Source organism: Echeneis naucrates, chromosome 11 (genome assembly GCF_900963305.1).
Source record: "Echeneis naucrates chromosome 11, fEcheNa1.1, whole genome shotgun sequence".
Taxonomy (NCBI): Eukaryota; Metazoa; Chordata; class Actinopteri; order Carangiformes; family Echeneidae; genus Echeneis; species Echeneis naucrates.
The window spans coordinates 7,553,214-7,581,137 of NC_042521.1; the positions used below are offsets into that span (position 1 = coordinate 7,553,214).

At 40.2% G+C, this 27,924-nt stretch overlaps 1 protein-coding gene across 6 annotated transcripts in view; it reads left to right on the top strand.

Moving 5' to 3' along the window:
• trps1 (trichorhinophalangeal syndrome I) overlaps positions 1-27,924 on the top strand; it is a 103,651-nt gene that overhangs the window by 18,396 nt on the left and 57,331 nt on the right. For all 6 annotated transcript variants that reach the window (XM_029513772.1, XM_029513770.1, XM_029513775.1 and 3 more), the window contains exon 2: positions 1,851-2,324. In XM_029513772.1, coding sequence (XP_029369632.1) covers positions 2,312-2,324 — 13 coding nt within the window. In that variant the 5' untranslated portion in view covers positions 1,851-2,311. The remainder of the gene's footprint in view (positions 1-1,850; positions 2,325-27,924) is intronic.

The following is a 27,924-nucleotide window of genomic DNA, read 5'->3' on the forward strand; positions in this document are numbered from 1 at the left end:
GCTGGAAGAAAACATCAGAATATCTCCTGTGATATTTCTGTATGTATTTTTATATGTGTTTCAATCAAAGCATCTCGGTAGTGAAAGTAACCTCGGGCCAGTTTCGTCCTAAATGTCGAGCAGGAAAACATCAACCACTTTTTCAAAAACATGTTTGTATCCTAAAAAACATTACCATGTTAAGATGGGAGGGTCTTTAAAATGACTCACAATTTCAGTAATGACTCATAATGTGCTTTACTCATCATACCAGCAATCTCTCTTTTTTTTTTTTTTCCTTTCTAACAGCAGATATCCTTTTTCTGATAATGACGCACTCAAGTTCTCAAATGACTGGTGTGTTAATTTTCTGTCTCTTGTCCAAACAAAGTTAGAACTGCATGAGGATGTGGTTGGGACCACATTGGACCAGGTAAACCGCTGAACAGGTACCCTGGGACACAAAGTCCTTCCCTTCCATTCATTTCAGCTCCTTTACTTTCTTTTTTTTTTTTTTTCCATAACCTATATTTAAACATCAAGGGCAGCAGTGAAATCGGTATAATCCGTCGTCACAAGCAACGAAAGATGGGTTAATATGCACAGCCTCAGCCTGTCCTTTTAGTCTTATCAACAAAGATAAAACAGTAGCTTTAAAACCAAAAACACAAGTTCCAAATAGACTCAGCTCTGAACTGTGCACGTGTCAAGACTCCAGATCTTTTCATTATCCACCACTGATATACACACGTTTCTACAAGCATGCACACCCCAGTCAGACTGACCCAGGGAAACTGGCTTTGTATAAATACACTCAGATTTAGATTTGCGGTAAGAAGGAGAGAGAGGCAAGATGGATAGAAAGGAGAAGAAGGGGTGGCAGAGAGAGAGGAGTGGTACGGCCTGAGAGGGTGGAGTGATTTTTGTGGTTGGGGCAACAAAAGGGGGAACTGAGAACTGGAGAGTCTGACATTTAACACTGGAATGACCAAATAAAGACAATATAATTGTTGATGGTTACAGCCACTGGAAATCTGATATGTGTACATTTATTTTATTTTTTATTACCCTGAAATTGCCCAGCAACAACTTTGTGCTGGTTTTTAAAGTGATCAGTGTTGAAATGGAGTGAATAATTATTGGAGAGAGAGGAAGAGAGAGAGTTAATGTTGGTGCCACCACGCTCTGTAATGGTTTTCTAATTTGAATTAATTCCCATGGTATCATTAGTGGCTTCTGTTGTCACCAGGGGACTGGCAGCATATTCTACTGAAATCTTAATTCAAAGACTTTTTAGCTGACTGTATGTTACTGATGTGTTTGTTTTATAGATTGCTGCGCCAACTTCTACAATGCCCCCTCAATTACACACACACACACACTTCTTGTTGCTTTTATCGTCCGCTCCTTTTGGTACATTCTTCCTCACTATGCACTTTTTAGGAACAGACTTCTTTACTGCTCTTAGCTGCAGATGTAGTTGAAAATGTGAAATAAATATTGACTTTTTTTTTTTTTTTTGGTTTTGGTTTTTTTATGTTTTAACAATACAAGATCAGTGGCTTGACTTAATCCCGGGGCCTCAAAACAATCTTCACATGTGGAAGGCGTTGTCAGCTGTCAAATCTGGTGATAAAACAAAACTGGTATGATTATAGAGTGTGACTAGCTGAGGTCTCAGGGGGGCACTAAATATTTTTGCTCATTGTGCACCTTTGATCAGCCAGTCAGTTTGGACGTCTAAAGTCTGGATAAAATTATTTCCCGTAAAACGCTAAATACAGACAAAATGTCTGAAGCTAAATAAGTTCCAGTAAATGTTGCAAAATGTGTTAGTTTCTAACATTATTTGTCTTTCTGTCATTTTCCAGGTTGTTAAAGTGATGGTGGGCTCTGACAACCGTGACTGAGAACCAAAAAAAAAAAAAAAAAAAAAAGCGGGGCAGCAAGAAAAGCTGCCTGCATCACATTTTTTTACGTGGATCTACAGCACGCTTCATCAAACCCCAAACTGTATTGTCCAGCTGTTAAGCATAAGAGGAGCAGCAGGCCTGGACCAAAGGAAGCTGCAAAGTGGAGTTAAAGACCTTCTTAAACAAAAGTCAAAGAAGCTGGAAAGAGCAGCGTGGAGTTACGTGGAACTAAAGAAATGGAGGGATATTAGTTTGGACCTGGCACCTGGTTTCTGCTTCCCATTACAGTGTGGAGTATCGGCAGGCCAGTAGCCGAACTGTGCTGCTGGAAGGACCGTTGCGGAGTCGGGTTGAATTGAGCTGCTTTCAACAGAGCTGATGCCAAGGCCAGGAGTCAGCCATAATGTTTTTATAACCTGATGAACAATAGAGGTAGGACATATCAACATGTACTTAAATTAATTTTTGATTTATTTATTCACTTTTATTCTCATTAATTCCTCAATGTGATTTTTCGATAGCTCTAATATCCTGATTATGTACTTTACTATGATGAAATGAATAGAATTATTAAGCAAAAATATTAAAAAAAATTACTTTAAATACTTTACTATCCATAAAGCACAAGCTATTGCATTTTTGGTCATATGTTGAAATTGCATATCTACATACAACTAGATACTTGACTGTGTTTTGTATAATGCATTCTTGATTCAATATCATTGATCATCAATGCACATTAGGAAGAGGCTAGTTTTATTTAACATCAACAGTTGATCAATTGACAACAAAGCCATGAGTAATTGTTTGATTCTTGTTCACCAGTTTTAGTTATTCATGAACACATAAACAATCAATATTTATTCTGTAGAAGCAGCTTTAAATTTTAAACATTGCATAAATTGATGTAGATTAAAAATGCATTATAGTCGCTTTAGCATTCACTGCAAACTCTTTTACACATTTGAGGGAATACTCTTGTGCACGTTTTTGTGTGGGTGTGCAAGATTGAGTGCACGTTGTTTAGTTCAGTGACTCATGATTTTGTTTAACCTTAAAAACAAAAATTCAAAGCTACTTGTGTAGTTCCTCCAAATGAAAGAAGAAGAAGAAGGAAAAAAAAAAAGGTCCTGATTGACATCCCTGCCTCGTAAAGTGTGGCCGGTTTGTGGGTCTCAGCAGATTAGCGTTATTGCCTTAAGCTAGAATGTGTAGTTTACAGAGACTGAATGACTTGTAATGAAAAGACGTCTGTGCAGGGCAACGGTACTCTGAGAAGTATTCTGAAAAACTGCTCTTAGTCATCACTGTGAGAGGAAGTGACTATCCATATGCAGTGGTCAGAAGATTTAGCTGCTCCATTTTTGTGGTTGCTTGAAAATGTTTTGAGTTTACATTGTGTGACGTGAAGGAGCAATTGGGTGTTGGCCAGACATTACCTGCTCCTCTGCCATTCCTGTTTCGCACCGGCTCAGTAAATCTCATTAGCATAGCTCATTAGCGTTAACAACTTATTTAATCGACTGGGTGAGATTATGTGTACTTATAGTAAGATATGTAATGTTACCAGCCTTTCAAATTATACAATTAGACGGCCAAAGAATTCCTCCACAACTCTAATGGTGGTGAGATTGAATAGCGCCAGTGGAGTAAACCAAACCTCCCACACGAACTGATGGTGAGTTTAAGATGTGGTTCAACCAGCTACTTTTTCTGTTGCTGAATACATTAACACATTCAAAAACATGTTCACACAAATGCACGTTACTATACAACAGGAAATGCAAATGACTACAGTTAAGGCCATTATGTAACCATATGCAAAAAGCTTCCGGGGTTTGTGGTGTAGGATACTTAATAATTAGAGAAGTGTGAATGCTATATTGTCCCTGGTTAGATACTGTACATGTCCACTTTGTTTGCGTGCGTGTGTGAAGTCATTTTCTTGAGTCTATTCAGTATATGCAAAATCTGTTAGCAGTGTACAGCGTTAATTTGTGGAAAGCCTACAATAACTGCGCAGATGAGTTAAAGCTGTGCGTTAATGTGGTAATGTGTCGTATGACGCACATCTAGACACCTGCATGTTTCAGTGTTTTTGTGCTCTTTCACCAGTTTTCATTGTGAATATTATTCACATTTTTTAAAGAAAGAATTGAAATTGGAAACTGTCCATAGTGAGGTTCCTAAATTATGTTAATACCAAAGACATTGTTTTTGGAATGATCCGTTGAGGAGGTGGCAAAAGTGCTCTATTGGTGTTTAGACTGACAGTTAAAATTTTACAAGATGAGATTTGTGGCCGTTTTCCAAGTGAGGAAAATAATGTGTTTTTGTGTGTAATTGGGTGAACTGACCCTTCAAGGGGAAATGCACACACATTGACTTAATATGCCTATTTGTGTTCCTGCTTGTGTGCATGATCGCTTTCTGGTATCAGTTTGTTTCTCTGAAAGTCTTTTTATTTTGTATTTAAATTTTTTCTACATGGATGTCTGTTATTCTAGTGTGTTTGTATAGAGAAATTATGATTGCAAGCCTTTATGGTACCCGATACATACGCACAAGGCCTTTCGCGCACATTAGTACAACCATGTGTGTGTGCGTGTTTGTATGTGTGTGTATTTATGTATGGTTTTCATTATGTGGTATGGTGGCTTTGCTTGGTGATGTTATTCAGCAGGGAGGATTGCTTTGAGCTGCTTGATGCTTTTAGCTGTGGTCCATGTTTGTCTGTGTATTTGTGTGTCCAGCTGTGTCTTCACATGTGCATGTTTGTATGCCTTCAACTGTGTGCGAGTTGTGGCATTACACAGCCTTTGATGTGCTAGGATTAGTCAGATTTGGCAGATTATTTTATTTTTTATTTTTTTTTCAGAGTTGTAGGAAACTGAAGAATATTGAGATGAAGACAATTCATTCAAGCCCACAAGCAAGTTTGCTACACACAAACATGTACACTTCACCAAAGCATTCAGTGTGTTTCTGAGATGCAGTGGCCCACAAATGAGCTTCATTCCTCCAAGGCAGTGAAATCCCACGTGTTGTTGCCCCTTGTGTGTCAGTAGCTCTCCTCCTCTCTTTTTCTGTGTGTGTGTGTGTGTGTGTGTGTGTGTGTGTGTGTGTGTGTGTGTGTGTGTGTGTGTGTGTGTGTGTGTGTGTGTGTGTGTGTGTGTGTGTGTGTGTGTGTGTGTGTGTGTGTGTGTGTGTGTGTGTGTGTGTGTGTGTGTGTGTTGCTCTCTGTCTTCCCCTCACACATAAACACCAAAGGTCACAGTAGAAGTCAGGTCAGGAGAAAATGTGTGAACATGCATATGTAAGCTACCTGTTGACCTGCTTGTACAAAATGGGTCAGTTCATTGTGTGTCTGTGATGATCTCATCTTTTCAGAACTTCACACAAGAACGTGCCAACATTAGGTCACACACACACACACACACACACACGCAGGTTTTTGTGTCTGTATTTCAGTGTGTATGGTAAACATTTATCAGTCTGTTCTGATAGCATTAATCCTCCCTCCCCTCACACTCATACACTCACACACACGGCAGGTATTTCTTTTTGTCCCCCAAATCTAAAAACAACAATTCATTCTAATTAATTCCAATTAAGGCTTATTAATTATGCAGACAAATATTTATGCAAGAGGCGTCTCCAGCTGTCGTGGCAATTAATGACTTAATTTGTTGGTTTGTTAATGATCGACTTGCTTAAAGGACATGGAATCTATCACAGATCAAAGTGACAGATGTGTCTCATTACCTGTGTGGGTTTCTGTGTGAGTGTGCCTGTTTATGTTTTTTATGAAATTATGGTGGCAGAATTTCTTGGGCTGTCAGTATTATCTAATGCTTTCCTCATCAGAAGGGCATTTTTGCTCAGGTAATTCCCAATACAGCCGTAAATCAGAGTGACATCACGAATAAGCACAAGAGATTTTGATTTGGTTCTCATTTACTGATTAAACCTGGGCTGATTATTATTTGTAATTCAAACTAGTTTACACCAAACAACTGATTTTTTTTTTCTTCCCATTTGCAATCTTAATTGAGTTGTTTTATCACTGTATAGTGTTTATTTATGTGATACATGTTCATGTCACTTGAGTCAGTCACATTCAGAGCACAGAATTAATATTTGAATAATGGATTCATTGTTTCACTGGATTTCTCAGCTTTCTATGAAAATAAACATTATGCAGAGTTTGGAGTTTGAGTCTGTCAACTGAAGCTACACAAAGAAGTCACCATAGGCTCAGACCGATGTACTTTTTTTGTTGCATGTTTTTGTTGCTTTTTTTTTTTTTTTTTTTTTTTAGATTATACAGTACATGCAACAGTTGATTTAAGCAATCAAAAAAAAAACTATTATGGGATTAATAATCTAAAGTTTCGGCCTGGTGATCACTGTTTCTCTTAGTGGTGAGGAGGAGTGTAATCTGGTTACTTACCTGGCCCAAGAATTTTGGTGCATGTAACTTTAGCCATCTGAATCAAATTCAATTTGCTGCCTCGGACTTAAAGCTACCCCTGAGCTACGAGCTGGAGCTCATTCTTTGCCCCACGTTTGCAGCACGAATACCTCGTCAAATCTGGCCGCCATATATGGACCAGCCTTCTACTGTCTGGCTGGAATACAGCTGAGTACACTGACGCTCAGCTCAGTTGGCCCAGCTGGCCCTCCGGTTTTCTCTGTGATTAATAATCTATCAGTACAATGCTGCGGTAGCTAGCTCAGCCAGCATTAACCTCTGACTTATCATACGTCTTATATTATAGCATGATAAGTTAAGGCACTTTGCTGGCTTGATAACACGTCAACATTAATGCAGGAAAAAAAGTGCATATACATGACAATGCAGGAAGACAACTGGAAAATAAAAGACAATGCATTAATACATATTTAATACATATATTTTAATACATATATTTCATTTCACTCTGTTCCTGTTTCTGTTGCAAAGTTCCTTTGACACATTAACACCTGACTGTCACCAAAATGCAAGAACCATTAAATCAGATATGAGGCCATGGACAAGATGAATATTTGCTGCTGCTATGAAATCCACTCGTTGCTCACATCCACCTGTCCATACAGTTTGTCAGTAGGGAGATCTTTACTGAGCCAAACTAACTGACATTTGTTGGCTGCTTGGTGTATTGATTTTCCACTGATGGTTCGGGGAGTGTTCCCCATTCTAGGGGGAAAAAATCCATTAATCAGATTAAAACAGTAACAAGGCAAAGCAGGGGCAAAGGGCCTTACCTAGTTTTCAAAGCCACTACCACTGTGTCTTCCTGTCTGTCTGTTGCTGTTTGGGGAAGAATTGGGGTTGAATCAGGCCATTAATCAGATTCAGTTAGCAATGCACAACATAGCAAGAGGGAGACCAGACCACAACCTTTGGTTCAGTATTTCAGTATCTGTGGCCATGTGATAATCCAGTGCAATAGTGATTTAACAGGGTAGGTTTATTATGACATCCTGAGTCAAAAACACCCGTATTCAGGTAAATCTATACTACCAAAAGGAGGTATTGTTAATTATGATCACACATGCCCCTCCCCCCAGGTCTGTTTGCATGTTTGTGTGTGCTTTTCAAACCATATGGCCCTGGATTTTGTGGTACTACTCTTCCCCCACAACTCATTCATTTTTCCATTTACTCTTTCAGGAGATTTGTTTATGTGTGAGGCTACCTGTTTGTGTTTGTGTGCGTACAGCGTGCATATGTGCTGACGTCTGGGTGTGTGCTTTTTGTTCGTTTTGGCTATGACTGTGTGTTGTAGCCAAGTGAACAAGTGTTAACAAGCTCTGTGCAGACTGTATTTATTTAATCCATATGCTGGTGAAGTATACAGCTGTGTGCTGCTCCTGGTATGTCTGGAAGGAAAAAAAAAATTGCTCCGCAGTCAAAGCCTTGTCTGAGGTACAGAGATTATTGCCAAGTCAGCATGAATACGGCTGCATGCATTGACAAAAAGCTGTATTGTGTCTAGAGGGAGTGATTTCTAATATTTACTTGCTTTTTACTACACATTAGTCATAGGATGGACATGTATTTACTAGCAGTTGTCATGGATTTTTACCATCAAAGCAAATAACTTTCACCTTTCACTTTGTATCACTGGAGAAGTTTGGCTGAGATCAGCCAACTTGTACTTATTACACATAAGCAATGTATTTTATGGGTTATTACGTAACATGTAGGACGGGATTGACAGAAATGCAGAGAGACAGAGGCTAAGGCGGCGGCTGATAACACTGCTGCCAGGCCAGCAGCAGTGGCACAGCTATCTGAGACGATAAAGACAGAGCATGCTGGGAGCTGACAGTCTAATGGCTAGCAGTGATGCTGCAGCTAACATCCAGCTCGAGCAGCGAAAGCAGCCAGGGTGCCTGGCAGCAGCAGAGCGACTAGCCAGAACAATAAAAACAGAGTAGCTGGGAGCCGACAGATAGTTCCAACTGGTGGTTTTTTCAGGTCCAGGTGCTCACCAAAGCCAAACGCATACAGCTCACCATGCTGCAGTGGGTTTCACAGTACACTGCTGTGTGTTTGTTGGGCTGTGCTGAAGGAGTGTTGGTGTGTGGAACAATGTGGGCACCAAATTGTCGTCAGAAATGAAGAGGAGGGGAGGGGGAGACATTCTGCCAGCAAAAACAAAAGAAATGTTGCAGCATTGCATTATTTATTGATGTCCTTATTGCTAATGTTGACTGTTTCCTTCCAATTAATTATTAGGATTTTCACACAGAGCAAGATTTTAACAAATTCGGGCTTGTGCAAACTTTCATAATGTAAGAGTGAAATGTATTTTGCCTTAAATAGAGCCAAGAGAATGATAATACATGTAGTAAGGCATGATAAAGATGACTTCTGTACTTCAGAACATTACATTTTGTTTTGGCTCTTTCATACAGATATAAACATGGGAGATTTCCCAAAAAATACTGACCAAAATAGATTTATCCTGCGTATTTAGTTTGTTTCACATTCTTATGCTATGAATTACTGGGGATGCATAATGTAAATGCACAGCAGTTTCTTTTATAACTTGCAATAGCATTTTATGAAATTAATTATTGGTACATCTGAGAATACACACAGAAGTGAACAATGGATGGAGTAATTAAAAATGGAAAATCAATGTCACTTTAATATTTGTAAAGCTAACTTGGATGTGTATATATATGATGCTGCTCTATTGTGTATTAATACTTCTCATTTTCTGACTTTCTTCCCTTTTCTTGAAGGGAACCTTTCCTCCCAGTAAGATGATTCATTGCACCTCTCTTTCTCTGCATCACGTTTTACAGAAGTCACTTATTTGGTCTTAATGAATCACTGCCGAGCAAGTCGAACTGGAAAATCGGACATTTCTGTCTCAAACTGCTTTAAGTCCATTGGGTACATTTGACCTCAATAACAAACACTGTTGAGTGCAGCTCCTGAATCCTTTCAGGGCCAATTGTCAGTAATGAAATTTGAAAAGTCCCATATTGTTAAGATTGCTGGAGTCTGTGAGTTTGACGATAGGAATGAAAAGGGGCATTTATATATAGAAAGAAAAATGACTTCAACTACTTTTGTGCCTTTTTTTTTTCAAAACAGCATAATCACTGTTAATTACCTCCAAAGCGTTGATGGTAGGCTGTGGTGACAGAAATGCTAAGAAAGACGGCACTGAATTGAACCGAAAATAAGACGCTGGAGCAGAGATACAAGACAGAATGTATTAGCATCAGATAAATGTTATGACAATGTCAGCACGGACTTAATAAGGAGGTGTCTTTGCTTTGTTTAGCTAAGATCTGCTTTGGTTTGGCATGTGGCTCTTTGTCAGAACTGCTGCTGTTCGAGTTGTCATACTTGGGGCAATAGCAATCCATAATACTGAGCAAAGCATCTTTGCTGATTTTGGGTATATTCTCAGATTGAATGAACAAAGATGAATCTGAATTAAAATGATATGTTACTCCAACAGGATAGAGATTTGTGAGCGTAGCAGTGAAAAACCTTTTGAAAAACATGGTATTTGCTTCATGCTGGCACTGTTGTCTCATTCTGCACAAATAACTTGGTCAAACTTCATATTTTGGTCCAAGAGAAGTCCAGGTTTCACATATGTGACCCAGCTGCTACAACGTGCTCATTAGGGCATGAAGCTGAAAACCTACCTTTAGACTGGGTGAAACAGCCAACCTCACTAATGGATAAATGCCCCAGAATGCTTACTCCTGCGCCTGTGTGTGTGTGTGTGTGTGTGTGTGTGTGTGTGTGTGTGTGTGTGTGTGTGTGTGTGTGTGTGTGTGTGTGTGTGTGTGTGTGTGTGTGTGTGTGTGTGAGAGATAATCTTCATGGCAGGTTCCTTGCCATTAGTGCACAACTGAACAAGGCAGCAATTCATTCAGCAGATTTAACTGTCTGGTGTGTGTGTTGTGTGTGACAGGAGAAAATCTGTGTGTGTCCGTGTGTGTGTATGTGAGGGACAGGTTTTCTAAGTGCAGTGTGTGTGTTGTTTTTAGAGAATTGTTTCCGTGCGCCTGTCTGCACCATATGGCCCACTGTGGAAAAAGGCCCCTTGAGGGGTCTGTATGTATGGCTACATGTATGTATGCATGTATGTGTGTCTGTGCATGTGCGTGTGCGTGTGCACCCACAAGTGTGAGACAAAGAGAGACTGAGAGGGAGGGAATATGTATATTTGTGTGTAGGGTGATGTGGTCTGCCTTGAGTGAAGCTGTAAAAACAAAAGCGTCTTGAGAAAAGGAGAAAAAACACTACATGGGGGCAGTGATGTCAAATACTACCTCATTCCCTCGCCGCCCTTTCTGTTTTTCACACACGCACACACACACACACACACACACACACACACACACGCACACAGTGCTGCCAGTCTTTTAATTTTATTAGATTTTATTTGGTTTCGCTCTCACCAATTTGTGTGTAGTTTGTGTGCTCGGATGTGTTAGATCTAACTGTTGAATCTAATGTGATGTTTACTCATGAACACTGTCTATTTTCACCTCAGTAACACATTGATAACTCTCCTTGTAGGAATTGCTTTTGATAGTCTGGTGAAATTGATCTCTTAAATTTGTCTGTCAGTGATCACTTTCCTTTCTCCTCTTGTTTTTCATTTGTCAGTTTTGTTTTTTGCTTGTCGTTTATTTTGTCTAATCGACATAAACCTCTGGGCTGTGGTAATGGCTTCTGAGGTTAACAGGCTTCTGCTAACAATCACTCACTTGCGCACTCTTGCGCATGCACAGACACACACACACACACACACATAAGCAGACACTACTTCAACTATGACACACTCACATTTACCCCAAAGTAGGACTATATATACAGTATACAAAGAGGTAAGCAAATACTTACAAACACATTCATGCTAGGCTGGAGAGACACACACACACACACACACACACACACACACAAAACCATGCAGAAAGCCAACAACGGTTTTGAAATGACCTGACCAAATCTGCAAGCACCAACACTATCACCAGAAACATGTCCAGTTTGATTGATGCTACATGTTTTAGCCTCAGTTTGGGTTGGATCTGAAGTTAAAAGCATCAGAAAAGAAGATAAAAAGAAAGCACACTAGCCTGAGGTGACATGTCAAAAAAAAAGATGTGAGCTGGCTTTGTCTCAAACATTCACACCTACATTCTGAACCCTGCAACAACAATATCCAGCTTGATAGGATCAACGTTACTGCTTTAAGGTGGACCAGATTCCTGTTCATTTGAAATTGAAGGAGGGATTGAGTGAAGGGAAAACATGAAAGGCGGGGAAGACAGGAAGTGTCAAGAGCTTTTATCCACTTTTTAGAGGCAAAATTCCTCATGGAACTGGCTTACCAACTAAAAACCCTGTCACTGATCTCCAATCTCAGTTCTTAAAATGATGGTACGTGCTCTGATTACAGCATGCGGTTGCCAAAGATTACACTGTTTTTCAATCCACAAGTTTGAAATGAAAAGTTTTTGTTCACAATAGCAAAGCCAGTAGATTTTGGATTTGCCACTGCTCTGATTCAGGTGTCAAAGTTTACATGGTAGGAACACAGAAGATCTCCTGACAAGAACATTTGAAAGAAAATTCAGAATGGGGACAAGCAGCTCTGCACAGGTAACAAACCACTGAAATTAAGTTCATGATTGCAATATGGGATCACCACGGTGCAGGTGTAATACCAGAAAATATCCAGTCTGAACACATTGTTACTTTCAAAAGTAAACCAAGTCCCAAACATTTTTCGAATACATACATCTGATCAGTCCTCTCAAAACTTGCCATGTTTCCTTAGACTGTGAAGCACATGAAGGATTTGGGCTGCGGATCTTTGAGATGCTAAATTCCACTAAGCTTTATTGATGACTGGAATATGACTTGAGTCTTAACTGCAGTCTCCGGCTAGTTCTCCTGGTGTGAACTCGGCTTTAATCGCCCTTCCTCTCTCTCTTTTGCTCCCTCTGGTATCTTGATATGGTCTGTGTTCTGCAGGGACTTCCAAACATTTACATTTCTGCTTTCAAGTGATGTTTATATATGGCTCTTATCTGCTATCTGACACACACACACACACACACACACACACACACGATGGTGCATTCAGACAGGGACAGACGGTGAATCAAGCCTTTAGCTGTCCTGACAGTAACACTGTTGCTATGTCCATAATAGGACAGGAGGAGAGAGGAAGAGGAGGAAGGCAGTAAGAGAAAAGAGTGCCACATAGACAGAAGGAGGGGGAGGCAGATAATTTGCCACCGGAGTGTTTTGTGGTGAGGTGAGGCGTGGAACCTTGGTGACTTTGGTGTGATACTCCACTGATCCCCTGTAGGAAAATTTCTCTCCATCTGTACATTTAGAAGGCAGCCTCTGTGACAAAACAGCACCCTTGAGACTGCCTGGGGTCCGGTGTCTGCTCAAGGACACTGATTCTTTCACTCACGGGAGAGAGAAGTTGACCTTCTTGCTGAAGGATGCTTTACTCTTTAGTCACTCTGCCACCCTGCCCTGCTCGCTTGTGTGCTGTCCTTGTCTTTATAGCATAAATCTGACAAATTTGAGGTGGACACAAAACACCTGTGGCACCAGTGGCTCCATCCTCCTCGTCACTGACAGGACCCTGTTTTTCTTCCTTCAAAACCAAATGTATTTGGGCTTTTGGCCTGTCAAAAAAAAGTAATTAAGATGAAAAAATAAACAGGTTTGTGTTTTTCTTTAAAGACCACAGCTGCACCAAGTTTAGTTTTGCTGATCGTTTTGGGTCTCTCACTAAGTCCCCAGTGACTCCAAAAGTGCTGGTCAGAGGTGACCCTTACACTTGATCGTCCTTTCAAACCAGCAAGAGATAAGACGGTTCCTTGGCTCCAGGGATCAGTGGAGCATCACATCAGAGAGGACCTCTTTTTCTCTCATCAGCTCGTGACACATTGTCAAATGGCTTGAAATCGACAATGTAGTTGTTGCTAACCCTCTTTGACATGTCTCAACTGTTTTCTCTCGGTCGAGGATAGTTGAATTTCTAGCTGCAGGGAAATGTACTGTGCTGTGCTTTGAAAGGATGATAGAGCAAGGCAGGTTGGTGGAGAAGAAGAGAGAGTGATGGAAAGCTGTGCTGCAGTGAAATTATGGTGAGAGAATAGAGAGGGTGCTTTGAGGGAGAGAGAGCGAGAGATGAGAGAGGGAGGAAATGACACATAGGTGGAAAGAATCTTATCCCTGCTCCTGTCTCTCCCTGGCTGTCTCCTTCTCTGCCCATGGCACATTTGCACACTTTCACGCACACAGACGCATAAATACACATCACGATTGAAGAGTAATTGAGCACCTCTTATTTGCTTCTCTGTCCAAAAAAATTCAAAGAAAAGATTCACCCTGTGTGTGTGTGTGTGTGTGTGTGTGTGTGTGTGTGTGTGTGTGTGTGTGTGTGTGTGTGTGTGTGTGTGTGTGTGTGTGTGTGTGTGTGTGTGTGTGTGTGTGTGTGTTTGAGTGAGCCCTTTTGCATGGGCCATGTGATTGTTATCACACAGTTTGACTCAGAGCTGCTTTTAAGGCAATGAATTCACATCTTGTCCTCTTTCTGTCTCCCCATCTCTTCCCTTTTGGGCTGTCTTTCTGAATCTCTCCCATTCTCCTCTTGTGTGTTAATCTCCATCTCTCTCTCGCTATCTGCCCAATTTTCATCACCAAAAGTAAGGACACAAAACAGAATGAAATGGGACACGTAGGTCTTTGTGTCTCTTATTTAATCCACTTTTCCTTTGTAATTCCAATTATCTTCTGAGCAATTGATCTCCTTCTCACATGGTGATATATTCTTTTGTAGAGACTATCGGTATAAATTGGTGTCCAGAACAGGCAGAGTTTCAGATTTGACAGGTTGAAAGGCAGTAGATAACTTTCCCATTGAGGAGTGCTGGAGTATGATCTCTTCTGTGCATTTTTGCAGATGTGGGTGAAGTTTTATTGGCTTTTCTCATAAGATGAGTTGATTGACCGTAGAGGTGAAAATGTCTGATGTCACAGACCATCGACCATTCAGGTCAACGGCCTTATAGTTTCTCTGTATATCTTTCCGATAGGATAAGAGATTTTAATGTTGCATATCTTTCAAGGTTTCGAATTGTTGCCAGGATTGTAGCTTGTTGTATTTGACAGCAGGTTGTGATTGATGACAAAGGGGGTAGCTGAAAGGCAGGTAGAGGGGAACACTCAGTTTGCACCTCTGGCTAATTTTCCCATTGGTGTTCATGTATATTTGACCCCTTAAAATGTCTGTGGTTTGACCCCAAGGCTCTGTAACATGTATCATGCAAAGAAACTTTCAGCTGTCAATTGTTGTAAAAGTTGATTTGGTCAAATCGAAGAAAGTCTTTCCACCAAGACTATGTTTTTGTTTTCTGTGTCATTCATCAGCAGGATAGATCCGCAAAAGAAAGAGATGAAAAGAAGGGAAAGACATAGGGAGGGGCTCCATTTTAAAATGAGAGAGAAAGGATTAAGGGTGTAGTAACAGCTAGATAGATTTAAGCTCCAAAATGTGTGTGTTTGTGCGCGTTCATGCTTGTAGTTGTGTGCCTGGATATGTTTTTTTTTTTTTTAAGGGTGTACCAGCAGTTAGATGGGTGTGAGAACTAAAGATTACATACCTGTGCTCTTATTACTGATCCACACCTGAATCTCTTGTAAATCTTTGACCTAGTTAAGGTGTCTTGGTAGAGGTCGCATGACTTATGCTCAGCATACAGTTAAAAGAGGCTAATAAGTTCTGTCAGAACAGGAGAGAGAGGGCGTGTTAAGAGTCATCAGTATCAAACGTGACCACGTCAATGCTTTCAGGGCTGTTGAGCTAATAGCGAATACGCACTGGTGATCACACCCTCACAATGAGCTCGCCATTGGAGTGCAAGAGATTCAATGTCTTTGAAAATCAAGTGCGGATTTTATTTTTTATTTCAATCCAACTCACTCCATTTGATAGGTAAAGTAAAAGGCCACGATAGATTTTTCAGGGATCTGTATCTGCACCTATGATCAGTGATCATCCTACATGATGAACTGTGCATGTTATGTCTATTAGACAAGGTGGGTGTCATGCTGTCTGCCTGCAGGTCAGAATGTGGTAAGAAGTTGTCTGAAGTCGAAGTGAATTTGAACAGTGGGTGTTTTACAGGGGGAGATGCCCCCCCCTTTTTTTTCAGTTATGAGCCAAAGTGTATTGCAGAGTGGAAGCTGGCGCCTGCTCCACAAAGCGCGATCAACGGTCGATAATTTTCTGTTGATATTTCAGTCAGAGGACCCACGTCAAGGCTACACTCCCTGACTAATCACCACTTACCAAGCCGCTGCCTTTCTCTTGTTTACAAAATCATCCTGAGCATGCTGAGACTGATAATCACAAGTGATTGATTTCAGTTTATCATGTTAAAAATGGAGAATTAGATCAAATCAAGTCAATGTACATTATGGTCACTTACTTGGTCTGTGTGAGCAGGTAACTGTAACTAAACCCTTTTATAGGTTATGCTAATATCTTCAATTTGCAGCTTGTATGCCAAGTAACATTCAAAACTCTGAATGCTTGAGACAAAACATTCAGATTTATTTTTGTGTATGTTTTTAGTCCATTTGTACAGTTTTGTATATTTATGTGTCACTCTGCTATTTGTCAGCTACATTTACTCTTGAACACCATCTGGCAAAAATCACATTCACAGTCAGTGATGAAATTAAACATCCCAAAGAGATCTTACTGTAAGCTTAAGAAAAATAATCTTTTAGGATCTCTGAAAATGTATAAAAACTCCATAAATTACCAAGACAGTGTCTTCTAAGGTACAATTGCAAGAAGGCAATATTTAAAAATAAAAACTATTTGATATGTTGAAGACTTATGTCAGCTGTTTTTCACACTTTAATCTGTCACTCGCTAATGTTATCCACTTTCTGACGTTTAAAACCAAAGAGCACTGTGAGGGGGGGGGGAGTAAAATATTTATTTCTACTGAGGCACATGACACACAATGACACACAATTAGTTTGAATGAGATTGTGAATGTGTGTTAAGGAACTGTTATCTCAGACTTCTATGTTGAAACCACTTGCAACTTCCCCCAGCACAGGAAAGCTGTGTGTGTGTGTGTGTGTGTGAAAGTAGCAATGAAACCATGTGAGAAAGGCAATGTAGCTACAGTTAGCTACAGAGAGAAAAACCCATGAGCTTTCTTTTTCCTTCTTCCTTCTTTCTTTCTTTCTTTTTTTAACAGATAAATCTCTTTTTCTGTTCGTCTGGGGACAAAGTAGCAGGTTTAATTAGGGGAAGAACTTTTAAGAGAGAAACAGATTTCATTCCTTTGAATTTTGCGTGGAATCCACCTTCTGCAAAATTTTACACTGCTCTCATAAAGAGGATGATAGCCTGAAGTGAAGACAGAAAACACAAGGCTTAATGAAGTATTCCAGGTGCCTTAAGACTTTCCCTGGAAATTCAACCCTGTTCTCTGTCTAGTATAACTCAGAAATGTGAACGCTTCAGTCTAAGATTTGCAGGAAACCTTTTAAAGTATCCTGAATTTTCCCTTCTTTAATACAAGCTAATAACGCGTTGCAGGTTTAGCTACAATTTTCACTACTGGAAAATAAAGCTTAGTTTTGTTTTTGCTGTGATGTTTCTAGCTAATTTTCATCCACAGGCAAAAATGATTGTGATTCAGTATTTCATGCGGAAGAAGGTTTTTGTTTTTTTTTTCTTGTGCACCTTTGTAGCCCCTCTGAGCAGGCCATAGTCTCAAACCCATCCGCTCTCTGTGTATCAGTTGTTATGCAGGATAGAGGAAATGAAAGCTCAGACTTAGCCCCAAGGCTTTCTAAACTGTCTCAATGCCCTTCACGTGCATGTGTTTGTGTTTGTGTGTGCATGTGTGTGTTGAGCACATCTGCAACCATAATTAAGTGTGAGACAAAAAGAAAATTAGGAAACTAATACTAATACACTCAAGTACTATCACTGCACACATTCCTCACACACAAATATTTACGATGCATATCCTATAGCCAGTGAAAGGAAGTGATTGAATCTCAGCTTTTATTGTGAAATACTGGGCAGTGCTGGGTCTTCCTTCCCCTTTTCTGTTGTTTCTATGTGCCTATGTGTGTATTTAACTTTTTCCACTTTGTGTATCTTGTGGTTTGTGCGTATACCTGTAAGTTAAAACTCTCTTTCCTTAGACTGACAGTACCTTATGTTCTCAGAACAATCATGCAAAACAAACAAACGAAACACACCTTCATTTTATGTTCAGTCTTCTTTGAAAGATATGGTTTGTGTGTGTGTGTCTGTCGGTCTGTGTGTGTGTGTGTCATGGTAAGTGCACGTGCTTGCGTACATTCAATTTCCTTGTTGTCCCCCACCAACCCCCGAGCTCTGATCACAGGAAGTTAAGAGGAAGTTGTCGGGTCTCCACTCCACAAACAAATGCCTGTGTGCTCACACACACACACACACACACACACACACACACACACACACACACACACACACACACATCTCTAACTCCTCCCACGCTTTCACACACATAGTAGAAATGGTAGAGGGGAGCAAAGAAAAATGAAGAGACGTGTGAGAGGAGGTGAGGGCACAGGGTTCAGGTGTGATGGCTTTTTTTTTTTTCATGTGGTGCTCTCTTTCTTTGTCAAGTGTGAAGTCAGTCTGTTTCCACACTGCCGTCTCTCTCACACTCTCATCTTTTATTTCTTTGCTCAATCCTTTGAAGACATCTGCCACCCCTCAGCAAACTAAGACTGTCTGTTTACATAAATTCTAGTAATCTTGTCATTATCTGTTCTCTGCATCATCATTCTCATTTTCTAAATGCTTTGTTAATAAGACAGGAGAAAGTGAGTGTGTGCATGTGCAAAACACCTGGTTATTAAGGGTTATTAGCTGGATTTCTTCTGGAGAGACCTGATTTTGTGGCCACGTGTGACTATGTGACATGCATACGACAAAGACCAGGACAGGTGAATCATTGCTTTGACAGTGATGTGGTCGGATGAAAGTAAGCATCTTCATATCCAGAATAATTAAATCCTAAAAAACCCTCAATAAGTCAGTTTCCTGAGCCGGGCTGTAGGTAATATTTAGAAGCCAGCAAAGTAGCAAAAGCCATAGCACAAGTACAAGACACAGGTTTTAAGTGCTGCTTTCAAACAGCATCCTGTTGTTATGCCTGCAGTGTGATGCCAAACTGTTAAACTGTCTGTCCCAAGTTGCTTAAATGTCTAGATGGTTTAAGAATGCATCAATATGTAGAGACGCCACGATTCTCTCTACAGTGTCAATAAAATATGTGTAAAAAAAGGCTGACTTTAGCCATTGTAAGCAATTGTGTAGCGCAGTGCTGATGGTGCGTGTAGCTGTTTAATCATCTTACAGCTGTGAGCAGTGTTTTTCTTTCCTCTGTCATAGAAATCTTTAGTCTTTGTTAAAAGTGCTTTTGAAAACATACACCTCTGTACGACAGCATTTCTAGGATTTGGAGGATTCCTGGAATTATTTGTTAGACATGCTTTTGAGGTGTTTTCATTTAGTATGTGTGTGTGTGGAATGTGCTTATTTTGTGTATTTGTCTATTGTCAGTGTGTTGGGTATATAAGGTGGACTAAGACTGTTGGAGTTGGAACTCAGCAGCAAAACAACCCCCCCCCACACTCCCTCAGTGCTTCTTCAGAGGCTCCACCCCCATAACTCGTGGATTTGATGGAATGCAATAGCTAAGTTAAGGAAGGTTACTTACTTACTTACTTTAATTCACAAGACTAACAAACCAGCTCGGGTTCTCGTTCCTTGACATTAAGAAACTGGACTGAACAATATTTACGGATTGGCTCTCTGGGACACAGTAAAACTAATATGTTAATATTGTTTCAAAAAGAAACATAACACCCTCTCATTCCTTTGAGTTCAGAAGACTCTTGACCATAGCTAGACTAGCAGTCCTGATAATACATTTACCTGTTCAAAGCCCTTATTTTGTTCGTCCGATCTTCTTCCTCTTCTTTTTTTTTTTTTTTTTCATTTCTTAGCCATGTCTTCTTCACAGTATGACTTCTGTGTGTTGCTGTCTCACTGCCACTGGATGTTCCTGCATGCAGTCTTCTTAATGTCGACACCACTCCCTCATCTACAGTCCCAATCTCACTGAGAACTGCAGTGTAGATGTGACTGAGGGATAGCTCTTTTCTCTTTTACCTGGTATTTAGTTGGCATTTTTCTGTTAGCATTTGGCAGATGTACCGTCTCTTGCTCCTGCTGCCCCCTTCGAACCTTTTCCTCCCGTTGTTTCAGTGGTGTTATGGGTCTTGGCCAGAGACACTTTGTTTATTTCCTATTAAAAGAGCCAGGGCTGTGCTGGATTTCTTTTCAGCAAACACATTTAGCAGACCACGATGAGCTTTTGACTGAATTAGACAAAAAGTGTATTGGATTAGAATCACTTAGTCCACCTTTAAGGCTGCGATTTAATATGATTGTCACATAAATTGACTACGATTTTCAACCTGTTTTGACCTATTTTTTAACTTAGTTACAGCAATAATACAGTCAAAGTAGAATTCAAAGTAGTGATTGTGGTTTGTGTGAATGTGTGTGTATGTGTGCGTGTCTATAGTGGGGAGGAAAAAACCAAATGAAGATTTAATGAAGTTAGATAATTGTTAAATAATGTAAACGATAAGATGTGAATGGTGGAACTAATCTTTTAATGTGGTCATTACAATGGCTTTTCTCTTTCATTATGATTGTGTATAAACCAGTAAATTGTAATTGTTTAGTTGATCAATCCATGAAGTAGGGTTGTGTGAATGTGAGTGTTTGTGGGATTTGAGGATTTATTTGTACACACACAATCGTATAATGTGCATTTATGTGTTTTTCTATTCAACAACTTTTTTTTTTTTTTTTTTTAAATCTCTGAGCCATTTCAACTCTTAAAATGAACTTGTATAAATTCTGATTTTGACTTTTTTTATTTCTTTCTCTGTGCATGTGTGAGCCATACTCTTTGCTCACTGCGACCCACCATCTCAGTTACTTTAACAATAAGTAACAACGCACACTCCTCACTGTCCGTCCCTCTCCTTTTTTCCTTTTTGTGAATCTGTACACCCTTATGGCACTTGTGTGTATAATTTGTTCCCAAGGTTATAAATGAGACATGTGCGCACAAAACAGATAGCTGTTCAGCTCAATTTGTTCCCCACAAAAATGAGTTTAAGTGAAATGATTAGCATTTGCAAGAGAGAGAGAGAGAGATCCATTTTTAAAGAGCTTTCTCAGACGTGACCACACACACATGGTATGCTCCACACACACAGACACACACACGTTCACATTCACACACAGACAGTGTATGCTCTAAGGACCATAGCAGGGGGAGTTGTGTCTGTATCCAAGTGTGTGTGTGTGTGTGTGTGTGTGTGTGTATAAAGTTAAAATCCAGACAGCCATTCCAGAGGCCAGACTATTGAGTCTTATAAACTCTCAGGTCACAGATTATTGAAATAACAGAGGAGATATATAGTCTGTGCCTGTGTGTGTCTTCTGTTCCTATTTCTCAAAAATAAATAAATAAATAAATCACAAATTGCTGAAAAACCCCAAAATCCACACATACGCACACATATGTATGAACACACACCTGCACGTGTATGTATTTAATATAATAACATCGGGGCGTATATGAGATTTGAATGCAGTTGTGTACGCCAGTATTTGAACAAGAAGCCTGGATTTGTGTGTGTGTGTGGGGGTGTTGTAATTCTGATTTATTTCAGCTGCATTTATAGTCCCTTTGGGAACAGAACTAGCAACCTCTTGGCGGCCGTTTCATTGTAATAGTCTAAAATACACACAGGCAGTCCATTGTGTAGCCTAATCTAACAAAATATACCTCGTTTCAACCTGCTAACCTCCTGTGATTTGACTACGAATTCTGGGACGACCTAATAAGATCAAACCAATTCCTTATGAGAAACCGAGTAATCTGTTTTCATACTCCTCTGACCCACCTGTGGGCCTTGACATACTCACTTCAAAATAAAGTTTTATTGACCATGAGTCCTTAGGTGTGGGCTTTTTTTTTTCATGCTGCACATGTTGTCAGAGTTGGAAAAGTAAGTTGCTGTCACTTTTTCATTGTGTTATGAGTTTCGGAGGTAATTGCGCTTGGAAGCAGAATTTCAGTTTCCATTTGTAGGCCCCTGTAGTGAGTCTCACACAGCGACTTGAGAGATACTCTACTGTGTGTTTGCTTCCTGTGGGTTGTGTATCCTGTTTTATTTTGTAGCGCTGCCTGTCTTGTCTCTGTTTTTCCAGCACACCTGTGTTGTCCCTCCTGTGTACCTCCTCCTCCTTTCCTTATGCTATGCACCTGTCCTTCGTCTTCTCACCTCCCTGTGTGTATATACACCCCATCATTGTTGGTTCTGTCCCAGATTGTTGCGTTGTCCTCCCAGACTGTGTCCCTGTTCCTGTCCTTCTGGCTTTTCCTGTCTCCTTGGTTTGCATCCCTGGTTTGTTTCCTACTTGCAGTGATTTTCTTTTGATACTTTTGGTGTTTTGCTCATGTCTTCTCCCTGCCCTGCAGTGGTTCCAGTTTGGTTCTGAACACTCCTGAGTCCAGTGTCTGCATATAGATTTAGGCCCCCCTAACGCTCAGTGCGGTTGTTTCTGATGTGCATTTGAAAGGAGATCTCGGGCTGTTCGATGTTTAGGAGATCATGAATTCATCAGACAGCTCCTACACATGCTTGTGTGTTTGCATGTGTGTTAACCATAGTTTGGCATTGACTCCCTGAAAGGCTAAATAGCCCTCCTGCAGAGAAATACACCCTCACATAGACGAAGCCACACGCAGAGTACAGTGCTTCCCAGACCCTGTGTGGTGCAGTAATCCATTGTAGTTATTCAAGGTCAGACCCCTCTAATGGACTTTAATAAAGTTTTGGGGGCGGGGGGATTGTGTGTGTGTGCGCACACGCACATAACAGGATGGGTGCACACATAGTCGGGGCTTGCTGTCTGGCTTGTGTTTATTAGTGTATTCACTGTGTTTTACTGCAGAGCAGTGCAAGCACTTTGTGTTACTTTTGTTTTACAGTATAGTTTCATTGGTTCTCTCTAATGGAAATGCTCCCAACTAAATTTTTTTAGTATTTGTAAGGTGGTCTTGTAGTTTGTGCCTGGATTAACATTATTTAATTACCAGCATTGTCACAACTGCCTATAATAAAGCTAAAATAACAAGTCACTATGTTTCCATGTTCATCAAAGTCTGTAAAAGCTACCAATTGACTGAGGAACGTATTTTTTTTTTTTTTTTTTTGAAACTCTATTAATCAAGTTTAAAATATTCAGGTAAAGTCAAAACTTGTATAAATGAATTGAGAAGCTGTTTCTTTGAAAAACCTAAAACTAAAGGAAATTACATCCTTTGCATTTACGTTTACATACAGACATTATGGCGCGCGCGCACACACACACACACACATATTAAGGTCCATGTAAGAATTGACCAGAAATAATGGGAGCAGAGACACAGATTAAGAGAAAGACAGCAGAGGGAAATATCTGGGTGGGAGTGTGAGATTAATGGAGAGTGCTTGATGAAAGATGGACAGATAGAGAGGGGATGGACGGTGGCTCAGTGCATGCGAGTGAAAAAGAGACCAATATGAGGAACAGTTAGCAGAAAGACACAGCTAGAAAGAGAAGGAGTAGAAACGGAGGGAGGGTGGCTCATAATGAGAGAGAGGTATTGAAACGTGAACCTCTGATTAAGTTTGACATTTAAGATGACATATTTTGCATTCTGGTACCCCATCACAAATGAGTCTTACACTCCGAGTGTGTGTCTGCATGGGAGTCTTTTTGTGTGTGTGTGATCCATGGCAGGAATGAATTGAGGCCTTGCTACACAGTGTGCTCGTGTGCGTGTGTGTGTAAGTACGAGTTCTGGCATTGATTAGGGGCCTTGCAGGCAACTGAAAGCTTTTAGTCTTAAAATGGCAGGTGGACTCAGTCTCACAGTGATTTTATGCTGTCTACCTCTCTCCTGTTTCTCTCTTGACTTTACCTTCAATTAGACTCCTGCCTCTACGAAATCAATTCCATGCAGTTACGCATCCCCCAAAACACAGAAATCCTCCTTTCGGCTGACTGCTTCCTTTCCTCGTCGCCTTGTTTCTGGAAGAGGCCAGCCAGATTTCACCATCCACATGGTAGCGTGCGCTCTTGTGGCCGCTTTCGATTATTCTCTCACCGCCTTAAATAGGTTCGGTTTCACGGGCTGATCTGTTTTGTCTGTGCGGCTACCAAAAGGGTCATAAGCGTGTTTTCATTAATATTTTCTTCAGCTGCTTTCATTCACTGACACGTAACCTGAAGCTACAAGCCGCGTCAGTGTGACTGCCATTTTGTGCATCACTGGCCTTCCGAGAAGTAACAATCTGTGACATTTTCACATAAATAAATCACTGCAGAGTGACACAGCGGTCATGAAAGCTTCAGCGTTTGCTACGAGAGCGGGTGTCTGCCAGGTCCTTCCAGGGAAACACCTTTTACAGACAGGAAGTGATTTGTGGGTTTCAAGTTTCTGGCAGCTGCCTCAATTACAATTATTTTGAGTAAAGAAATTACATGGACGGACCAAAAAAGTCCCAAAATATTGAACTAGGAATTCTTAAATGATGGGTTATGATTCATTCGTCAAGTCTTTTTTTCTTTTTTTCTATTTTCAAGAAAAGGGTTTAAATGTAGAAATTTTCTACATTTTCTAGTCTATAATCACTTTGTGAGGCAGGTTGGACGAAAAAGGTAATTGAAAGTCTTGGAGATGGGGCTTGGAGCATTGTGATGGAAAATTTCTAATTGAGAAAATAATGGGAGAAAAAAAAAATCGGTCGGCTGCAGCTCTCACAGGGTGTCTGATTTTTGGCCTCTTTTCTGGTAACATCCAACCTGTTCATCAAAGATACTGTAAAAAGGATGCTGAAATATGTTACACAGTGAGTTTGCTCCCACATTAATATGGCTGATTAGAGTATTCTCTACTCGCAGTCCATTGAATTTATTCACAGTGCCATTTGGCCAGGACAGCTGACCCCCACACACACTTGCTCGTTTGTCAGAGGCTTTCTTTTTCCACCTCCCCTTACATCTTTAAAGAAATCAAGATGACAGCTTCTGGAAAAGAGATGTTTATTAATGTGTTAATGAAAATAAACCAGGTACTGTGGTGTAGCCTGTAGAATGGGTCCCACTGTCTATAATGCAGGTGGTTTTTGACGAGCTACCAGCTGGATACCTCACTCCCACTTGAGTGGTGGACAGATTAAGCCCCAAAGAGTGAAAGAATCTGATGAAAAGATTTACAGATGTATTTTTATTGGTCCTCCACAGTGACTTTGAAGGATGAGAAGACGTCTCTGACCCCCCCCCCCCCCCCCACCGCCCCCAAACCCACCTTGTCGGTAGCTCAGTTAGTGTGGACAAAGAGGTTTTTTATCATTATTATTTTAGTTCTTTTATTTTTGTTATTCTCTCTTAAATTCTTAAATTCTCTTGCATGTTGTGAAGTTTTTAAGCCAATAACATACAAGTTATTCTTGTTTTTCCGGGGGGGGGGGGGAGTTATTAGTATGTGGAGTTTATATGCTCTTTGCCTTCTGCCTTTTCCCCCTCCTGCACTCCCTTCCTTTGCTCCTTTTTTCTGTCAATCCATTTCCCCCGGACAATATCTCTTCTTTTTCTTTTTAAATGAAGAAAATATATTCTCTCTCCCGTTTAAAACCTCTCTTCCCCGTCAAAGTTCCTGTGCCCCTGCCCCGCCTGCCTCCCCCACTATCAATCAGTACATTTCTTTTTAATGTTAATCAAGAGTCCTTAAGTTCTTTCACACTTCTCTTTTATCCTTTCTCATGCCTCCTCAGTGTACCCTCAGCATAATTCTTCTCAAACTTTTTTCCCAAAACTCAATAAAGGCACAGAGATGGCAGCAAAAGAATAAAATGAGGACTGATGATGAGGTGCAGAAAGATGGATGATATGAAGAGACAGGAGAAACAGAATAGAAATGTTAGATAGATTTCTCTGTGTATAACAAGACCTTGCCGTTAGCACTTTCTCTTCCTATGTTGTGCATTATTCCTTTGTTTATGAAAGATTGAGAGGCCAGCAACAGCTGTCCCGCGGGACTTTAGGGGAACTGCACAGATATCTGAATGTGAAAATGTGTGGATGTCTCTCAGTATCTGTATGATACCCCGCCATCACGCTGACTCAGTGATGATACAGTGGGTAAAATCGTTGGGATTTATTGGTAATTTATCTCTCACTGTTAATGAAATCTTTGTTTTCTAAATGAAAAAGTTCTCCTTGAATGCCTTTTAACTCACATGAATTGATGTGTGATCTGATGAGTCTTGATCATGTGGCTGAATTGGAGTTGTGTATTGTAACACAACAGAAACTATACATCAGTACCCTTATGAATGTTTCACCAATGATAGGTTTAACATCCAAGTCCTTCATAATCCTGAAAGCAGGCCGTGAATTTAGTTTGAGAGTATACAAGAAAGAAATTAACTCAATTCAACAATGAACCGTTTAACAAGAAAAAAACAATGTAATCTGTCGTGTCTGTTTTATGTTACAGTGAATTTGAGTTTTGGATTGAATATGTTAATCTGAACTCAAGGTCCTGAACATTATTTGATCCCCGGTCACCTGATGGTTGTAAGTCCCAGCTGGCTTTGTGAACAGGCTAAAGCCTGAAATCCACTCAACATAATAATGAGAAGCTCTGATATGGTAACATCCACTGTCTTGAAAACTCCAATATAGTTTACCTGCCTCATTCTTTAGGAACTGCTGTCCCCCTCTCACTTCATTCATTCAGTCTTTGGGTGATGACAATTTTAGATGAACGTTTCTCTGGCATTGGCACTAATTGTAGTTGATGGTAACGATTAACTGTCGCATTTATCCTTGTGGTGTATATGGGCTAATTGTAGCTAGTAGCAGTAGTTGTTATGCGGTATGTTGTGGTGGGTTGGACTTAATTGTAGCTGATAGTAATGGTTCCAGTCTGTGTATACAGCCTGAAGCAGACAAAGGCTGTGCTGCGACATTGAGACACACACACACACACACACAGTTGTATATGCTCTGAAACAGACACACACACAGTACAGCCCTTGAACAGACACCTCTTCTTTTTGCCCACATCCTGAAGCACACAAGCAGACTTGAAAATGCAAATCAACAAGTGAGGCCACTTGTAAGACGAAAATATGACATTATGTAATAACATCATAATTCCTGCCTCATTGATTGCATATCTCTTCCAGATCTTTTGTAATTTAGTTATGACCACATTGATGAACTTCTTCAGCTACCACTGAAATCATATGGGGCAGATGGAAACGCAGTTAGGTCAGTCAGTGCTTCCTAGGTTGGGATTTCAGCTTCATTGCTCTACCACAACGATTTGTAGTTTTCCACTGTGTGTGTGTATGTGTGTGCGCGCGTGTGGGTGCATGTGTGTGTGCCCATGTGTGTATACATGTGTGCAAGTGGATGATGAATTCTGACTGGGTGTGGTGAACATCAGATGAGATTTTCCTCTGCTCCTTGCACTCTCTCACTTTGCCTCATTCTCCCTCCCTCTCTCTCTCTCTCTCTCTCTCTCTCTCTCTCTCTCTCTCTCTCTCTCTCTCTCTCTCTCTCTCATACATACACACACACACACACATGCACACTCTGTGAGACACACACACACTCAGTGCCAAGGCTGGTCTAGGCGTGGGCCCTTGCAGACATAAATTGCTTTATTTTAATAGTTGTATGGTAGAAAGAAGGGGGAGAGAAAAAATGGTAAAATACTAGAAAGGCCATAGGGAGAAAATTGGATTCAACAAAAAAGCAGGTCTCTCTTTTTCTTCTCCCTTTCACTGTGTGTGTTTTCCCCTTAATCCTCTAGATTACATTAAAGGGCTGTTAAAATATGGTCCCTTTTAATCTGTTTATGTGTATCTACATGTGTTTGTTTATGCTCATTTGATTCTCTGTTTTCAACTGCGCTGTGTAGTGTAGTTTGACTATAGGCAGTTGGATAGCATCAGTAAGTAACAGTCATATATATATATGACTGTTACTGTTACTGTTATATATATATATATATATATATATATATATATATATATATATATATATATATATATATATATATATATAGTATTATCATTTTTATCATATTGTCTAGTGTATTGTATAACACATATATCTGTGGGACTAACATAGACTTAGTTGCTGTTGCACACATGTTTCTTTTCCACACACATCATCAAAAATGCATTACTCACACACAAAAACGCATACATACACACAAACACACACCATTATACCATTTCTTTTCTCTCATATTGTATTGATCTAAACGT